Genomic DNA, 16,957 nt, shown 5'->3' with positions numbered 1-16,957 from the left:
TAAAACAAATACACCAGATATAAGAAAATTCTGAATTATTTTGTATTTTCTGAGATACACCCACAAGGATTCTTTGGGGAAGCGACCAGAGCCGGATTTAAGGCAGTGGGGGCCCCTGGGCATAATTGAGGCAGGGTTTTCCTTTTAGAAATTTAAAAGAGAATATTGATCCATATACCTATTTTTAGATAATAAACAATACAAGAGCTTTATCTTGTTACAGTAAAATATTAAAAATATAGTAAAATGTATGGATAAAGTTCGAGTACTTTTCCAGATTTTTTAATTGAGAATTCCTTGATTATGTCGGATATGTCTATGTTATTGCTTTAAGACATCGTGTTCAGTGCTCATTATAGAAAGATGACTCAAACGCTCTTGGCCCATCACAGACCGAAGTCGATTTTTAATTAACTTAAATTTTGAGAATGAGCTCCCTCCACTGTAGTTGGTTAGAATCAGGAGTTTATCACCACAACGTTTGGAAACGCATCACTCATATTCTTTTCTTTTAGCAGTCGGTACATTTGAAGTTCTTTACTTATATTTGATGAGCTGATTTCCTCTTTAAATTAACTGAAAAATTCTACAAATTATACCAGTTTGACAACTAGGTTTTTCTTTATCTCAATCATGGCTATAAATGTCGGTAAGCTTCAGAGAGGAGTTAAATTTTTCAAATAATGTAAAAATTAAAAATTAGAATGAATGGATTCAGATGCAGAAAGCCTCTGACTTAAAAAGGAAATGAAGTGATCTATAATAGCGATAAAATTATGAATTTCTCTGATGTTGTCATTTCAGTCACTGAAATATTCCCTAAAAGAATGTAAATTCTTTAAATGCTCTAAGTGCCGCCACTCCTGAATTAAGGCGGGTTGACATTACTAGTGATTAACGAACGTGGCTCACGCTTACGTATTTTGCCCGTGCTATTGGTAGATATTTTTTTAACTATTTTCAAACTCGAGCACTACATTTGTATCTATGCATTGCATAAATACAAATGTACTGCTCGAGTTTGAAAACAGATAATAAAATATCTAGCAATAGCACGGGCAAAATACGTAAGCGTGAGCCACGTTCGTTATTCACTAGTAATGTCAACCCGCCTTTAAGGGAAATATTTAGATCTTTGAGAACACGAATTGTGCTGTTTGTCCTCTCTGCGATTTCATTCAAAAATATTGCAAATATTCCAGTTTCCAGTAAACACATTCGATTGTACAAACTTCGTTATGTTCGTTACCTTCTTGCAAGCATATCATTAGAGAATTAAATATTTACTTGGTAAATTAAATATTTAAAAAATAAAAAAAAAAAAAAAAAAAATCAATGGGAAAATCCCAATAGTTGGCTGTATACCATAGTTTAAAAAACCAATACAGAAGTAAAAACTTCGAGATGTATTCTGGTATAAAATCGTTTATTTAAAAACTATAAAATGTCATCGATTGCAGAACGTTTTCGTTCTAAACAGAACATCTTCAGTGCCTAGAATGAAGTATTTCCACGTTAGATTAAAGCAAAGGGTTAAAAATGTGACTGTTAAAATGAAAAAAGTGTGGGAATACTTACATCCTGCCGAGTATTTTGAAACTAGCACACCGTAAATAGTGTTAACATCATCATATATGGTTTACATAATGTAATATGTTAAAATGTTATGACTACAAGTCGATGTTAATGGATAAAGTGGAACACATGCTAAAAGGGTGCCATGGTTCCCTGCTCGAAGATACTAGGTACTTGCCAATTCAATGGGCACAGACCAACTGAGAAATTATGAAGTGGATTTACAATTTGACAAGGGTGACATGACATGACAAGATAAAGCCAATTTTTGGTTAAAGTTTCATTTGATTTTGGATTTTTTAATAAAATGCGGAGGTTTGTCTGCAAAAATAATTTAAATTATTTGAATAATAAAATCTACTGTAAAGTTTAAATTAGCAACTCTCTATTCCAGAATAACTTATAGATTCATTAAATTTAATGCAGATATATTACGTGGTTTAAGTTGTGACGTCATCGGATGTGAAATGACGAGTTGAAAGTTAAGTTTGTGGAAACAAGGAAATACACTACATAGTAAGATAATTAGACTTGCATGGAAAAACAAAGCTAAACAAGCCGAGAAAACCAGAATTTAAGAGTGTTTTTATGTGATGAAATGTTGGTTGCCTAACAAGGCAAGCAGACAACAGGTTGAAGGTAAACGGTAGAATATTGCGAGAAAACAGTATATATACAAAAGGTGGCTATATGTTGTGTTAAATTTATTATTATACTATTGTAATGAATAATTATGTCTGTTAAAAGTTGGAAAATAGTTGTTAACAAAATTAAATAACTAAAGATTACTGTTAGTGAGGTAGATATATGTGTGAAGGATATGATTGTATATAGTATTGTGAAATGAATGAGAGTATGTAATAAAATAATAAAATTAAACTATGTGACATAAAGTCTAATTCATCTTTATGTAGTTTTGAAAGGACTGAATGAATTGGAAGTAATGTATCTTGATAGTCTACCAACGTGGAATAGTGAATAAAATAATTAGAATGAGAGCTACCAATATAGGTCAAATTGTGGGTTGGTGTCAGTATGTAAAGAAGAATCTAAATTGAATGAGTATATGAAATAGAAAAGTATGAGATTGATTTCTATTGGTGATAGTGGAGTAAAAAGTGGAGTGGAGTGATGTTCTGTTTAGAACGAAAACGTTCTGCAATCGATGACATTTTATAGTTTTTAAATAAACGATTTTATACCAGAATACATCTCGAAGTTTTTACTTCTGTATTGGTTATTTAAAAAATACTTGGTAGTCAACGTTTGCCTAAGATGGTTGATTAAGTTTCCTGGTAGAGTTTCACCATGTTCCCGGAGGTTATATCTTTTAACATCGTCGTTTAGCCTGTTCAATATCACTACAACATAATGTAGATTGAATTAAAATTTCAACCATTGTTTGGTTCTGGGGCTATTTAGCAAGGTATTTGAATTCACTGATGATGGACTGATAGTTCCGAAAACGTTCTGAATTGGACAAATTTTTTTCAATTCATTGGGATCTTTAATAAATATACCAATTACATAAAAGTGGTTTTTACTTCATGTTAGTTTTTTGTTAATTAAATATTTCTTCTGCTTTATGACCATGATTTGGAAAAAATACATTTTCAACAGGAGAGAAACTTTCCACGTAACGTAATATAATTTTTTTCCAATTAGTCTTCCTTGGTCCATCGTTGGACATAGGCCTCCCCAATCCCGTTCCATTCTTCTCTGTCTCTCGCTACAATTATCCACCTAGAGCCAACGTGCTTCTTGATATCTGCCCATCTTATTCGAGGTCTTCCTCCGCTTGGTTTATATTCACACGGTCTCCAATTTATAAGAATATTGTTCCGTCGGTCTTCCTTTTCTCTTATATTGTGCAGGGCAAATCTCCATTTCAATTTTGCAACTTCTTATCTAACATCCCTAACTTTGGTTTTCTCTCTTATCCACTCGTTTCTCTTTTTATCCTTTAGTCTTATGTGCCACATTTGCCTTTCCAATGCTCTTTGCGCTTCTATGATTCTGTCCATGTTTGCTTTTGTAACGTCCACGTTTGGGAACCATAAGTGAGAACAGGGAGTACGCATTGATTGTATACCTTGGTCTTAAAATGTTGTGGATATCTTTTGTTTTTACGGATATAGCTCAGTTTGCCAAATGCCGCCCATACCAATGTAACTCGTCTTTAGATCTCTGCTGTTTGATTTTCCTTGTTAAATTTTATAATTTATGTAACGTAATACCCCAGTTAATTGATTGACAAAAATTATTCTATGTGAATAATGTGATTTTTTTAAGTTTGTGGCTTTGTGGGGGCCCCGGGCAGCAGCCCAGCCTGTCCCCCTTAAATTCGGCCCTGGGAAGCGAGGTTAGGAATGAAAAACTGTTTTGCATCTTTTTTTGGGAACTCAACGTTGACATCTTTAGCTCAATTCAGCTCGTTCGTATTATTTTTACAGCTCAAACAGTCTGACAACTGTTTCTTTGGCCGAATAAGTTGTATAAAGGGTGTTAGCTGAACTCTGAATGACTAATTATGTTGAATTGAACAAAAAAACCATCTACCCGAGGAAGACATAAGATAGTTAACTATATTAAGAGTTATGTCACCGCAATAGTGATTCACGCTAAAGCCGTATTGTCTGTGACAACAGACGAATACCGCGGAAACCACAACGCATTATATTATCTATTAGATTAGACTGGTTAGTTAATTGTATTTTATTTAAAAATCCATTAAATAAAAATGGTATTCCAAATAATAACAATCTTATAAAATAAACTTTAAACCAATGAGAAACTAACACCATTGGATCTCAAATCATTATCGTTAGTTATTCATCCTTTTGCAATTTCCTCTATAACTTGGTAGTAGTGTTTTTTCATTTGTCTATCAATAAAACGCTGAAGACCTTTGTTTTCAATACCTTCACCACATTTATTATAAGTTACTGCCACTACAGCTGTTTCGAAAGAGTGGCTTTCTCAAGTGATGTAGTTTACTCTGTGTCTGCATTTTAAAGTCCTGAATAGGTTGAGGGGTGGGAAGCTATTTATCTCAAGTTGGTCATTCAGACCTATATCTGTATCTATTAAGATATTAATTTCCATAGATTCTAATAAAGATTAGATCTATAGAAATAGGAAACTTTTGTCGCTAATAAACAAAATAAAAATAAAATAGCTGAGCAAGTGACAAGTATGGTTTGAATTGACAAAAGTTCGCCGAAACATATGGTGTTGTAAAATTATCAAACAATAGTATCAAAAAATAAAAGTGAATTGAAGAATTCTTTAAAACGTTTAACATCAGTTGTTTAACTTCTGATAAGAGTCTGAACAGATTTTGTTTTTCCGTAGTATACAGTCTCTGGCCAAATTATTAGACGCACTATAAAAGATTTTTTTTAAATGTCAATTATGAGGTTTTTTTGGATTTACCAAACACAAGCTATGTTGTTTGGTTGTCCATTTAATTGTCTATATTTTGTCACAAATAGAACATTATTATTAATTAACCAATAATTTGTATTAATGGACTTTTGAAAGAAAACAAAAATAACGACAATCAAATGTTGTCAATTTGTTGTTGTCGTATTTTGGCTCAACAAAATATTAACGTTTAATATTATTTTTATTTCGGTTTCTTTTATAATTTTTTTAGCATAATTTTAAGTGATGCATAGCTTTTGAAACTATGTGTATAATATCACTCGAAATAGAAACACCAATTTTTAAGAGAAGGTACACAATATTTGTTGATTGTTTATTACAACGTATTAATAACCACGATTTCTATAAAAACAACAAAAATATGTAACTATAAAAAAATAATAGATGAAAATAAACAGATATATTTCTGTTAAGAAGAACAGTCATCTATGACATGACCCGTTTGCCGCTATGTATTCAGTGTACTATGTCAACATAGTGTTGTTTGCCATTGGCCTGCAGTTAGTTACTGTGAGGTAAAACCACCCAAGTTTACATGGCGCTGTTTACCTCTTACATTATTTGAACATAGTGTTCTATTTTTTTGGAAATTTCGTTTTAGTGGTCATTAGTACAAAGTATAGTATACCTCTAGCTCTTGGAGAGCTGAGTGAGCTCAAGAAAAAAAAACAAAACAACACCATGTCGACATAAATAGTGTAGTCTACCTCTGAGGTCGAGATATAAGCTCTGCACTCCTCAACCTATTCAGATAGAGACTTTAAAGTGCAGACACATAGTATAATACATCACTTGAGAAATGCACTATGCTGAAACAGCTCTAATGACATTAGCTTATAATAAAGTGTGTGGAATATTGAGAACAATAGTTTTCAGTATGTTATTGTCAGACAATAGTATATTGTGTAACAAGTGCAGAAAGGTACTAATTTCGCACGAGTTTGAAAAGTTGCGGTACGAGCGCAAGCGAGTGCCGCAACTCTACAACTTCAACTTCAACTCTCAACTTCTACAATTTGTTTTTATCTACAGTTTTTGCTAAAAATAAAAATCACAATTTCCAAACGAAGATTTATTATAATAATAATAAATTTTAAACTGTATTTAATTAATACTAATCAATTTAAATTCCTTATACCTAAACAAATTACACAGAAATCAGTTAAAAAATTAAAACACTGCCTTAATTTGTTTGAATTTAAACTATTTTAAATAAATTATTACAAAATAATGTCACATTTGACATTATTATTTATGCACTCACAGATTTCCACCAGACCTACTTCATTCGACGTATCTTGCTGAGGTTGCTAAATCCTTATTGATAATTGATAATTATGAAATGTTTATTAATAATAAAATTGTAAAATAAAACAGTCGTAACATCCATAATTTAATTTCTATTTGATAATTGCGTATAATAATTGCCTTACAGGTTGTATATTTGTCTAGATTTTAACCACAGATATAAACAGAATATATAACGTTAGATACTCAGAATGAGGTAGTCATTTGTAAAATACCAAATGTATAGTTCAAAAATAATGTGTTAAAGTAGCGAATTTTGCAGATTTCTCGGACATGAGTTAAATCGGTTCTTTTTTGAAAATCACTATCAAATCTAATACCTTAAATAAAACCATTTCGTCTAAACATGTTATAATTATATTCATGATTTTATTGTGGAATGTAAGGGTACTTAATGTGCAGAAAAGGAATTTCCGGCACAGAAACGTCACTTTTCTGCACACTAATGTCATAAATCTTATACTGTGAGAAAATATCAACTTTGTTAACAGAAAACTGTGCAGAAAAGTGCACTTTGAATAGAGGTTTTAAAAAAAATGAATTTCCATCAACTAACGGTCTAATCTATCAATTTTTCATTTGTAGTGGTTGATGATGAAAAAAACAATTGTGAATTGTTCAGAGAACTTAGTTTCCTTTTAAGAATTCCACAAGCTTCTGTTCTTCGTCCTCTTCTTCGTCTGGATATTTGCTATTTAAATGCCGGAGTAGTTTAGTAAGGGGGTTTCATAATTTCTTCTTCTAAAACTTCTCCACCAACAAAGGAGTACGCAAAATAACTGTAAAACTATATTTAAGATGCTCATCACTGTACAATCCATTTTAGACCAGGGCGCATCTGTAAAAATATTAGTACATTTAGATGTTGAGAGGTGACTCATATTTTTTTGCAGAAATTGCTTGAAAATGACTTATATAACAATATTTGTTTTATCCTCCCACTCAAAAAATCCGAAACATTGTTTAAATAATCAAAATGTCAAAAAATTAAGGAAAAAATCGATTTTTTTTCTTGGTTTTTTTATTATAACTTTAAAAGTATTCATTTTCGAGAAAAGTTATATAGGTTTAACAATATAGGATTAACTTAAAATTTTAAAAATTGTCACCCTTACACCCTAAAAACTTAAAAAACAAGTATTCGCATTTTACGTTTTTCAACCATTTATGCTACACTTTAACGATTATCGATAACGATAGGTCTTTTAAAAAACCGGTGTTTTTATTGTGATAGGTTTCGAATTCGAAATTACCTTATCGCCAATACACCCGCCACACGACCTCTCGCCTCGCTTGCCAAACTCGAAACAAAACGAGTGTTCGAAACGAGAGTGCAGGGGAAAAACAAAAGAGGGAGACCAAGAGTTATGTGGGTAGATGAAATCAGGAAAGAAGTCGAGAAGAAGGGATTGACATTGGAAAGTGCAAGAAACCTAGCGCAAGATCGGAAAGCATGGAGACTACAATGCCAAACTCAACTCCACCAGCCTTACACCTAAAGGTAGAAAGGCTTAGGACTAAGTAAGTAAGTAAGTATGCTACACTTAGGACCTCGTATTTTAACCAAAGAAGCTGTATGATATACTAAAACAATACTGTAAATTTCATTAAGATCGGTTCAATAGATTTTTGTAAAATAAATTTTTAAATCCAGCTTTCGCAAAAAAATCTATTTTTTCAAAATGTTGCAGGACTGAAAATAAAGCAGGCAGCAAGTTGAATGTTTTTGCATATAGAAAAATACTGTACCATTCATTTGCAATTTGCAAATTTAAAATCGGATAACTACTACTGGCGTCAGGATTTTTTAAATAAACATTAATTTTTGTGGCTACGCGCTGGATATCGGATACGTTTGCTCTGATTGAGCATTCCAATGACCTTTGATAATGATCGATAAATTTTAATTTCTAGTAAATTTCGATATAAATAAATAAATTTGTTTATTGCAAAATAAAAAAAAATAGCCTGTTCTTTGAAATAACACGTTTTTAGCAAAAACTTTCTTTGTTCATATATTGTAGCTTAGAGAATAAAAGTTTATTATTTTTAAATTACAATAAATATATGCAATTGTTTAAACAATATTTCACAAACAATAATCAAATTAGTTTGATTTTTTGGAATTAAAATATTGTTGTTTGTTTGGGTTTATATGACTGCGGACACTAAATCCATTCGCCAATTTTACTATTTTTTATTTTATTAGTCATTTTTTCGTATCTTATCCTAAAACTAATACTAATATAATAAACAATTCTACTAATAAATAATTATTTTTGTATTTTTTTTTTATAATTTTTTATATATACATATATATATATATATATATATATATATATATATATATATATATATATATATATATATATATATATATATATATATATATATATATATATATAGACGTACACACCGGCCATGTGAGTCCCATTTTGCCATATGCTGCGCACCGTCCGAGACCCGTTTTGACCATGCGAGACCCTTCAGCGGGACTCGCATGGTTTTATCGTGTATATCGGTTGCAGAAGGTCCAACTTATCCAAAAAAACTGATCAACAAAAAATTTTTTTTGGACTCGGAAGTCTGTTTGCTATCGCAAAATATATGGAATTTAGTTCATAGAAACGCACCATAGGCGGCGCACAGGTAGACTGTATGTAAGCTGTATGTCCATCCGAGACCCAGATTGATCAAACATTATATGCGAGACCCAAAACCCGGCAACATTGCTTTGTTATAATTTACTAAAGGAATTTCATTTGAACTTTATTTTAGCCAGGGCCGCGATTCAAAAAGAACGACTGTCCGCCATATTTAAAGACGGCGTAAATCGTGTAGCCGAGAAGCAGAATCGCGGGACTGATATATTTTGTCAGAAGGCTACTTTTCACCAGATTCTTCTTCTTCTTCTTCTACGGCACTACAGCCCAAATTGAGCCTTGGCCTCCTTTATTTTTTGCCTCCACCCTTGCCTGTCTGTGGCTGCTCTTCTCCATACACGGACTCCTAAAAGGGCTTGTGCGTCGCTGTTTACTGTGTCTTCCCAGCGCTTTCGTGGCTTCCCAACCGGTCTCTTTCCTTGCATTCTAGCATTCAGTGCTCGTTTTGGTAGCCTATCCTCTCCCATTCTTTTTCACCAGATTATTGATTACGTATTGGTTGTATTCGGTGGGATTTTGTATTGGATTAAAGAAGGGCTCCCGCCATTCTTTAATACCGCTAAGTTGGAAAAAAAAACGTTTGTGCGATGAAAAAATTTAAAGTTGTATGTATTTTTTAATCCACATTATAAAAAGATAATAAAATACAAGTCCAAAAAATGTTTTAGGGGTGGACAACCCTTATCATCTAGGGGGATAAAAATCGGTCGAACCGTTTCAGAGGAGTTTGGGAACGTACTTTATGACACAAGAATTTTATATAATATAAGATACTATTTTATTAATCATATTTTTGTTAAGAATCTGATTTGCTAGATTAAATGAATTTTTACCGAAAAATATATATCAAACGAAATCGAATTAAAACACAAATGTTTAAAAACACGTTATTTAATAAAAAACTTCACAAAAACTACACTCTGTAAGAATTGTAAACAAACGTTTTAATTTTTACCCAATCAATTGATTGAAAGTTTTCTCCAGCTTTATTTTTTTTTAATTTCTGTACGTCTGCTTTTTTCGGAACCCTTTTTTCTTTTATGAATCTTGTAAAGTATTTAAGCATAGTTTGTTTGTCCTTTTCGGTCCATCGGTGCCTTGCAATCGCTAAAAAAAGTTAATACATAAATAGTTATTTATGATATAAGTGTTAAAAGTACACGTTTAAGGCACGCATGTGAAAGTTTGCAGAATGAGCTATAGCAAGTTCTGCAATTCACATGAGTGCCTTAAAAATGTACTTTTTAACACGCATATCATACAATATTTTTTCTACAAACGTAATTACATAACAATATCTACAAAAACTTTTACTTGAACTTGACTGACATTCCATTTTTTATATTTTTTGACATTACATCAAAATTGTCTATACGGTCAATACGAACTGCAGTGCCTTAAAAATATTTTAAAGCACTAGTGCTTTAAAGTAGCATTTTTAACGCACGCATGGAGTGCAAAAAATTGCATTTTTAACACGGTTGTAGAAAAAAAATAATACTTAAAAATTGTAACAAAAAATATGCCGTAAATTAGTTATAAAATTTGGAAAGCATTTTTAATTTTAACAAAAACAGGTAATTGTCCGTTTACAAATAAAATTATTATATTAAAGTTTTTTACGAATAAATATTTTTTAAATCCTATTAGGTAATAAATGTATTATTAAATTAAAACAATTGTATTACGAGTAGCAGAGTAATAGTTATCTAAAGAAATTACCATTTGAAGTGCTTTCGGTTTTTTCAGTAGTTGGCACCTCCTTTCTTTTTGTAACTAAAAAAATCAAATAATACATGCATTTTTTCGATATACTCTTATTAAAACTGCTTTACCTTTATTATTTTGCATTGGATGCGTCATTTCATCGGTAAATAACTTTCTTTTACCCTTCGACGAAACTTTTTCTGCAAATTAATAATAATTAGTTATTTGTTACTTTTAAGTAGAAAACTGCTTTTAAGAGTTAGGAGCTACTCATCTTTTTTTTTCATTTATAACATTTATTGTAATGATTTTTTAAGACTTCGTTTATAATAATCTTTTACCTACCATTTTTATTAGCTTGTTCAATCTTTTCGTCGGTTACATCGCTAAAATTACTTTTAGGACTCCAAGAATGAGTAGGCTCTGTTAATTCTAAAAAATGGATTATTAAACTTTTAGGCAATTACCAATGCGAGTACACTAATTCTACCTTTTTCATTTATTTCATTTACTTCTGTTTCTATGTTTTCAATTTCCAAGTAGTCATTTTCTTCTATATTGATATCGTCTAAGCTCTTTCCTTTGTAAATATTAACATCACCTTTATTCAAAGCGATCATTAGTTTGGCTATTTTTGCAGTCTGGTATAGATCTTGAGGAAGTCTAAAAAATATTACAACTATTAATTATGCTAATATAATAATAAACCACTTTAACAAGATTGGCTTACCTATACCATTCTTCATGGGTTTTTTTTGTATGGCCCATAAAAATGGCTAATTGTTCCATGTCAGTATTATTAATGTCCATAATCTGTAAAATTGTTGCAGTCTGTTTTCGAAATTTGGTAGAAGTTAGAGAGTTGGGATCCTTTGCCCCACAGTTTTGTGCAAATTGTTTAATTACACTTGTTCCATGAAACCAACCTTTCGACGAATTTGGATTTGCAAATATGTATTTATTATCTTCTGGAATTAATTTTATTTTTTCCCTTATTTTAATCATCAGCTCAATTTTCTCGTTTAAAAAAGGAGACATTAAAATAGCTACAGGTTTGCTACCTTTTCCACCTGTAATAATTCTTCTAAAGTTTCTACACAATAGTTTTTCTGAAACAGTTAAACTTTCAGCAATTTCTTTTTGAACACTGGGCTCCGCAAATGATCTTTTGTAAGTAGAAATTTCAAGGTATTGAATCTCACCGATGCGGTTTCTATTTAGTATTAAAAGAAGGGCCATTATTCCTTTTGCTAAGGTTTTATATAAAGGAAGTAAATCATTTTTGTCATTTTGTTTCCCCTCCTTTTCTAAAAGTTTGTTTAATTTTTTGGCACTGTCTTCAAACTGATTTTTGACAAAATTATTAAACTTAATTACGTCACTTGTCACCGGAAGTATTTGGGGTTTTTCCCATTGCTGTTCTTTCATTGTTTTAAGGGCTAATGAAGAAATTTCATTGGCCCAACTGGTCTCTAATAATGTTTTTAAATCTCGAATGCTTTTTTTTTCCTCATTAGGGTTTTTAAAGGTAAATAATGGGGATTTTTTTAAAATCATTCGATTAATTATATCGCATACTTGTTTTAAAGTGGTACCCATATGAAGTGCTAATGATGAAGATTTAAAGCTTTTATCGGCATTACTAAATCCCGAAATTACTTTTGTGGCCGTAACTAAATCGTCAAATAATTCTGGTTTCATAGCATCAATTAGGTTCTGAACAGGTGTGAACTCTCTAAGAGCAATCAAAAGTCTTGCTAATTCTCTCATTTTGTTGGACGTTACTGTTACAATTTGCTTTCTTTTATGTTTTTTAAGATGATTTTCCCCGAATAAACATATTAAAATATCATTTTTTGCGGTGGCGCTTATTTTATCTGCTTTCATAATGCAAAATACCTCTTTCTTTAATCTTGACTGTGATAAAAAACTGTTTTGGCAGCGAGAAGCCGCTAAAAATGTTTGGGATTGAGTTAAGGCATTTAGTCGCCCACACTTTGTACCAGTGTGTTTTTCTTGGCATTTTTTAGGATGCTTATAGAAAAAAAATTTTTTGTACACCCCAGAACAGTTTTCGCAAACAACAAAATGGTCAAAGTCTAATGCTTGGGCTTCCGTGGGCCTTCGAACAGCCACCATTTTTTTTTCTTCTCTAAACAAATGAAAATTTCCTTCCTTGCGTAAAGAATCCCATAAGGTTTTCCTTTCATTAGATCCTTTTGGAAAAGATAAAATCTTTTTTACTCGACTTTCGTCAGCATGATTTCTTTCCAAATGTCTTGCAAAATGACTCACTTCTACGAAACAAATTGGACAGAAATTCTTTCTATCCCAAACTCTGTTTTTTCTATGTGAAAGGGCAACAATGGAATTATTAGTTTCGATCTAAAAAAATTAAAAGTAAGACTGTAAAAAAGTACATTTTAAAACTAAATTTAAACAATTTAAATTAATTAAAAAATTACAAGGGACAGGCCCGCGCCAAACACACTTGGCGCCCTTGTGCATTAAATTACTGTGCGCCTTCACCTATTAGGCCAGGGTAGATCCTGTTTCGAGATAAAAAAAAATTTAACAGCATTATGCATACTTTATTTTGTAATTATTCGTTTAAGTACTTGAAGGGAAGTGGATCGGGAGGAAAAAAAAATTGAATGGGGGTTGGTGGGGGTGGTTTATAGGGGTGAAAAATTTGCCTTGCGATTTCCGGCTTAGGTTCGCAATTTTTCTAATAACATTGAACGTAAAAGTTGTAGATATTAAAAAAACAAACAACTTTTGTTCTATGTATTTTTCAACATAACCTCAAAATTTACGAGAAAAATGCCAAACACCACTTTTTCATGTTCTTCGGTGTAACTTTAACAAAAATTATTTAAATTTAACCAAATTCCGGGAAATATACCTTTTTGCATCTAATATTTTTTTTTATTTTTTTTAATGGCGGATATTGAACGGTTTCCGAGAAATTTCAATCGAAAAATTTGGTAGCTCAAATTGAGCTTTTTAACTTTTGTAGGTGGGCATTATCTTCGTTGAAATGTGTACTTTCGAATGAAAAAAAAGGTCACCTTAAGAAAGAATTTTTTTGAAAATCGCAAAAAAACCGAAAAAAACCGGTTTTTAGGTTATAGAATTTAAGTGATCGTTATAATTTTGAAGTTATTTACTTAAATTTCGGTTCAAACTTTGTAAACATAGTTATTTATAAACAGTTTTCAATTATTTAAACACGATCAGTTAATAAAACTATTGTTTTAACAATATTTTTGCATACAATTTTTTTGCAAAATTGACATGTTTGCTTGGAAAATTTTTTTTTGTATTTAAAAAAACAAATCGAAAGTATTACATATATGCAATTTTATTAAAAAGGCGATAGTTTTTGAGTAAAAATTCTTTGAAAATTTTAAAAAGTGGTAGACTAGTATAACTTTAGGTTTTTATGTGTTCAGGACCGTAGAAATAAAAAAGAACGTAATTTTAATTTTTTTTATTCAAAATTTTGTACAGATGTTTTAATTACAAAATTAAAAATGAAAACTTGTTACACGTGCACTTTACAAAAAAAATTTGATCAATTTATTTGTGCCTACTTCTTTTTGGAACTGGTTCATTAAAATTTTCAACGAATTTTTACTCAAAATCTATCGCCTTTTTCATAAAATTGCATAGAGTACTTTCGATTTGTTTTTTTTTAAATACAAAAAAAAATTCCAAGCAAAAATGTCAATTTTGCAAAAAAAATTTTATGCAAAAATATTGTTTAAACAATAGTTTTATTAACTGAACGTGTTTAAATAATTGAAAACTGTTTATAAATAATAACTTAAAATTATTATAAATAATGTTAACAAATATGTTTTACAAAGTTTGAACCGAAATTTAAATAAATAAAAAAATGAATAACCACTTTCAATTTCGTTGCAAAACGAAAATACAGCCGAACCATATCCTAGTCCAATCAGAGAGTGCTGCAAGCACCTCTACCGGTTTCAAAACTTATTAGTCTCTCATCAGGAGGCACATATGCTGCTCTCCCCGATCCAACCAAAACAAACCCCAGCGTGCACTCCCGAATTGCAACGAACGAAATGGCATAGATGCCCTAGCGGCAACTGCTAGCAAAAAGACGTAAGTTTTCACTCTAATGGCATATAGAATATCCCACCAGAATGAAAACAATGGGAACCTTCTCTGGTTACACCTCCGAGGCTTCTACAATTTGCAAGCCATACGGATGCTGAGACTAAGGAAGATGAGGGAATTCTACAATTTACAATTCACGTCCCATCTGCTCAGCACGGTAAAGTTCCAACGAGAATGGTTCCCTTCGTACTCCAACAGAGTAAATGTAAATCAAAAATGAATAACCACTTTCGTTGCAATTCGGGAGTGCACGCTGGGGTTTGTTTTGGTTGGATCGGGGAGAGCAGCATATGTGCCTCCTGATGAGAGACTAATAAGTTTCGAAACCGGTAGAGGTGCTTGCAGCACTCTCTGATTGGACTAGGATATGGTTCGGCTGTATTTTCGTTTTGCAACGAAATTGAAAGTGGTTATTCATTTTTGATTTACATTTACTCTGTTGGAGTACGAAGGGAACCATTCTCGTTGGAACTTTACCGTGCTGAGCAGATGGGACGTGAATTGTAAATTGTAGAATTCCCTCATCTTCCTTAGTCTCAGCATCCGTATGGCTTGCAAATTGTAGAAGCCTCGGAGGTGTAACCAGAGAAGGTTCCCATTGTTTTCATTCTGGTGGGATATTCTATATGCCATTAGAGTGAAAACTTACGTCTTTTTGCTAGCAGTTGCCGCTAGGGCATCTATGCCATTTCGTTCGTTGCAATTCGGGAGTGCACGCTGGGGTTTGTTTTGGTTGGATCGGGGAGAGCAGCATATGTGCCTCCTGATGAGAGACTAATAAGTTTCGAAACCGGTAGAGGTGCTTGCAGCACTCTCTGATTGGACTAGGATATGGTTCGGCTGTATTTTCGTTTTGCAACGAAATTGAAAGTGGTTATTCATTTTTGATTTACATTTACTGTGTTGGAGTACGAAGGGAACCATTCTCGTTGGAACTTTACCGTGCTGAGCAGATGGGACGTGAATTGTAAATTGTAGAATTCCCTCATCTTCCTTAGTCTCAGCATCCGTATGGCTTGCAAATTGTAGAAGCCTCGGAGGTGTAACCAGAGAAGGTTCCCATTGTTTTCATTCTGGTGGGATATTCTATATGCCATTAGAGTGAAAACTTACGTCTTTTTGCTAGCAGTTGCCGCTAGGGCATCTATGCCATTTCGTTCGTTGCAATTCGGGAGTGCACGCTGGGGTTTGTTTTGGTTGGATCGGGGAGAGCAGCATATGTGCCTCCTGATGAGAGACTAATAAGTTTCGAAACCGGTAGAGGTGCTTGCAGCACTCTCTGATTGGACTAGGATATGGTTCGGCTGTATTTTCGTTTTGCAACGAAATTGAAAGTGGTTATTCATTTTTGATTTACATTTACTCTGTTGGAGTACGAAGGGAACCATTCTCGTTGGAACTTTACCGTGCTGAGCAGATGGGACGTGAATTGTAAATTGTAGAATTCCCTCATCTTCCTTAGTCTCAGCATCCGTATGGCTGGCAAATTGTAGAAGCCTCGGAGGTGTAACCAGAGAAGGTTCCCATTGTTTTCATTCTGGTGGGATATTCTATATGCCATTAGAGTGAAAACTTACGTCTTTTTAAATAAATAACTTCAAAATTATAACGATCACTGAAATTCTATAACCTAAAAACCGTTTTTTTCGGATTTTTGCGATTTCCAAAAAAATTCTCTCTTAAGGTGCCCTTTTTTTTCATTTGAAAGTACACGTTTCATCGAAGATAATGCCTACCTACAAAAGTCAAAAAGCTCAATTTGAGCTACCAAATTTTTCGATTGAATGTATAGTGTCATTTTATGAAAAAGTGAAATTTCTCGGAAACCGTTCGATATTCGCCATTAAAAAATTTTAAAAAAATATTAGATGCAAAAAGGTATATTTCCACCAAATTTGCTTAAATTTAAATAATTTTTGTTAAAGTTACACCGAAAAACATAAAAAAGTGGTTTTTGGCGTTTTTCTAGTAAATTTTGAGGTTATGTTGAAAAATACATAGAACAAAAGTTGTTTGATTTTTTAATACCTACAACTTTTACGTTCAATATTATTAGAAAAAATGCGAACCTAAGCCGGAAATTGCAAGGCAAATTTTCCACCCCTATA

At 32.2% G+C, this 16,957-nt stretch overlaps 2 protein-coding genes across 5 annotated transcripts in view; one reads left to right on the top strand and one right to left on the bottom strand.

The window, feature by feature from the left end:
• LOC114324757 (ras-related protein Rab-3) overlaps window positions 1–16,957 on the top strand; it is a 148,569-nt gene that overhangs the window by 84,385 nt on the left and 47,227 nt on the right. The gene's annotated exons all lie outside the window — the stretch shown is intronic.
• On the bottom strand, window positions 9,884–12,724 carry LOC126881712 (uncharacterized). Its single transcript, XM_050646132.1, has 6 exons — window positions 11,431–12,724; window positions 11,191–11,363; window positions 11,046–11,132; window positions 10,829–10,900; window positions 10,716–10,769; window positions 9,884–10,100 (listed from the first exon to the last, which is right to left on the bottom strand). Exons 1-6 carry the CDS (start codon window positions 12,585–12,587, stop codon window positions 9,907–9,909), a joined length of 1,737 nt encoding a protein of 578 aa, XP_050502089.1. The 5' UTR covers window positions 12,588–12,724; the 3' UTR covers window positions 9,884–9,906.

This window comes from Diabrotica virgifera, chromosome 3 (genome assembly GCF_917563875.1).
Source record: "Diabrotica virgifera virgifera chromosome 3, PGI_DIABVI_V3a".
NCBI classification, from domain to species: Eukaryota; Metazoa; Arthropoda; class Insecta; order Coleoptera; family Chrysomelidae; genus Diabrotica; species Diabrotica virgifera.
The sequence above is the reverse complement of the archived record's forward strand: the minus strand, read 5'-3'. Positions and strand labels throughout refer to the sequence as shown.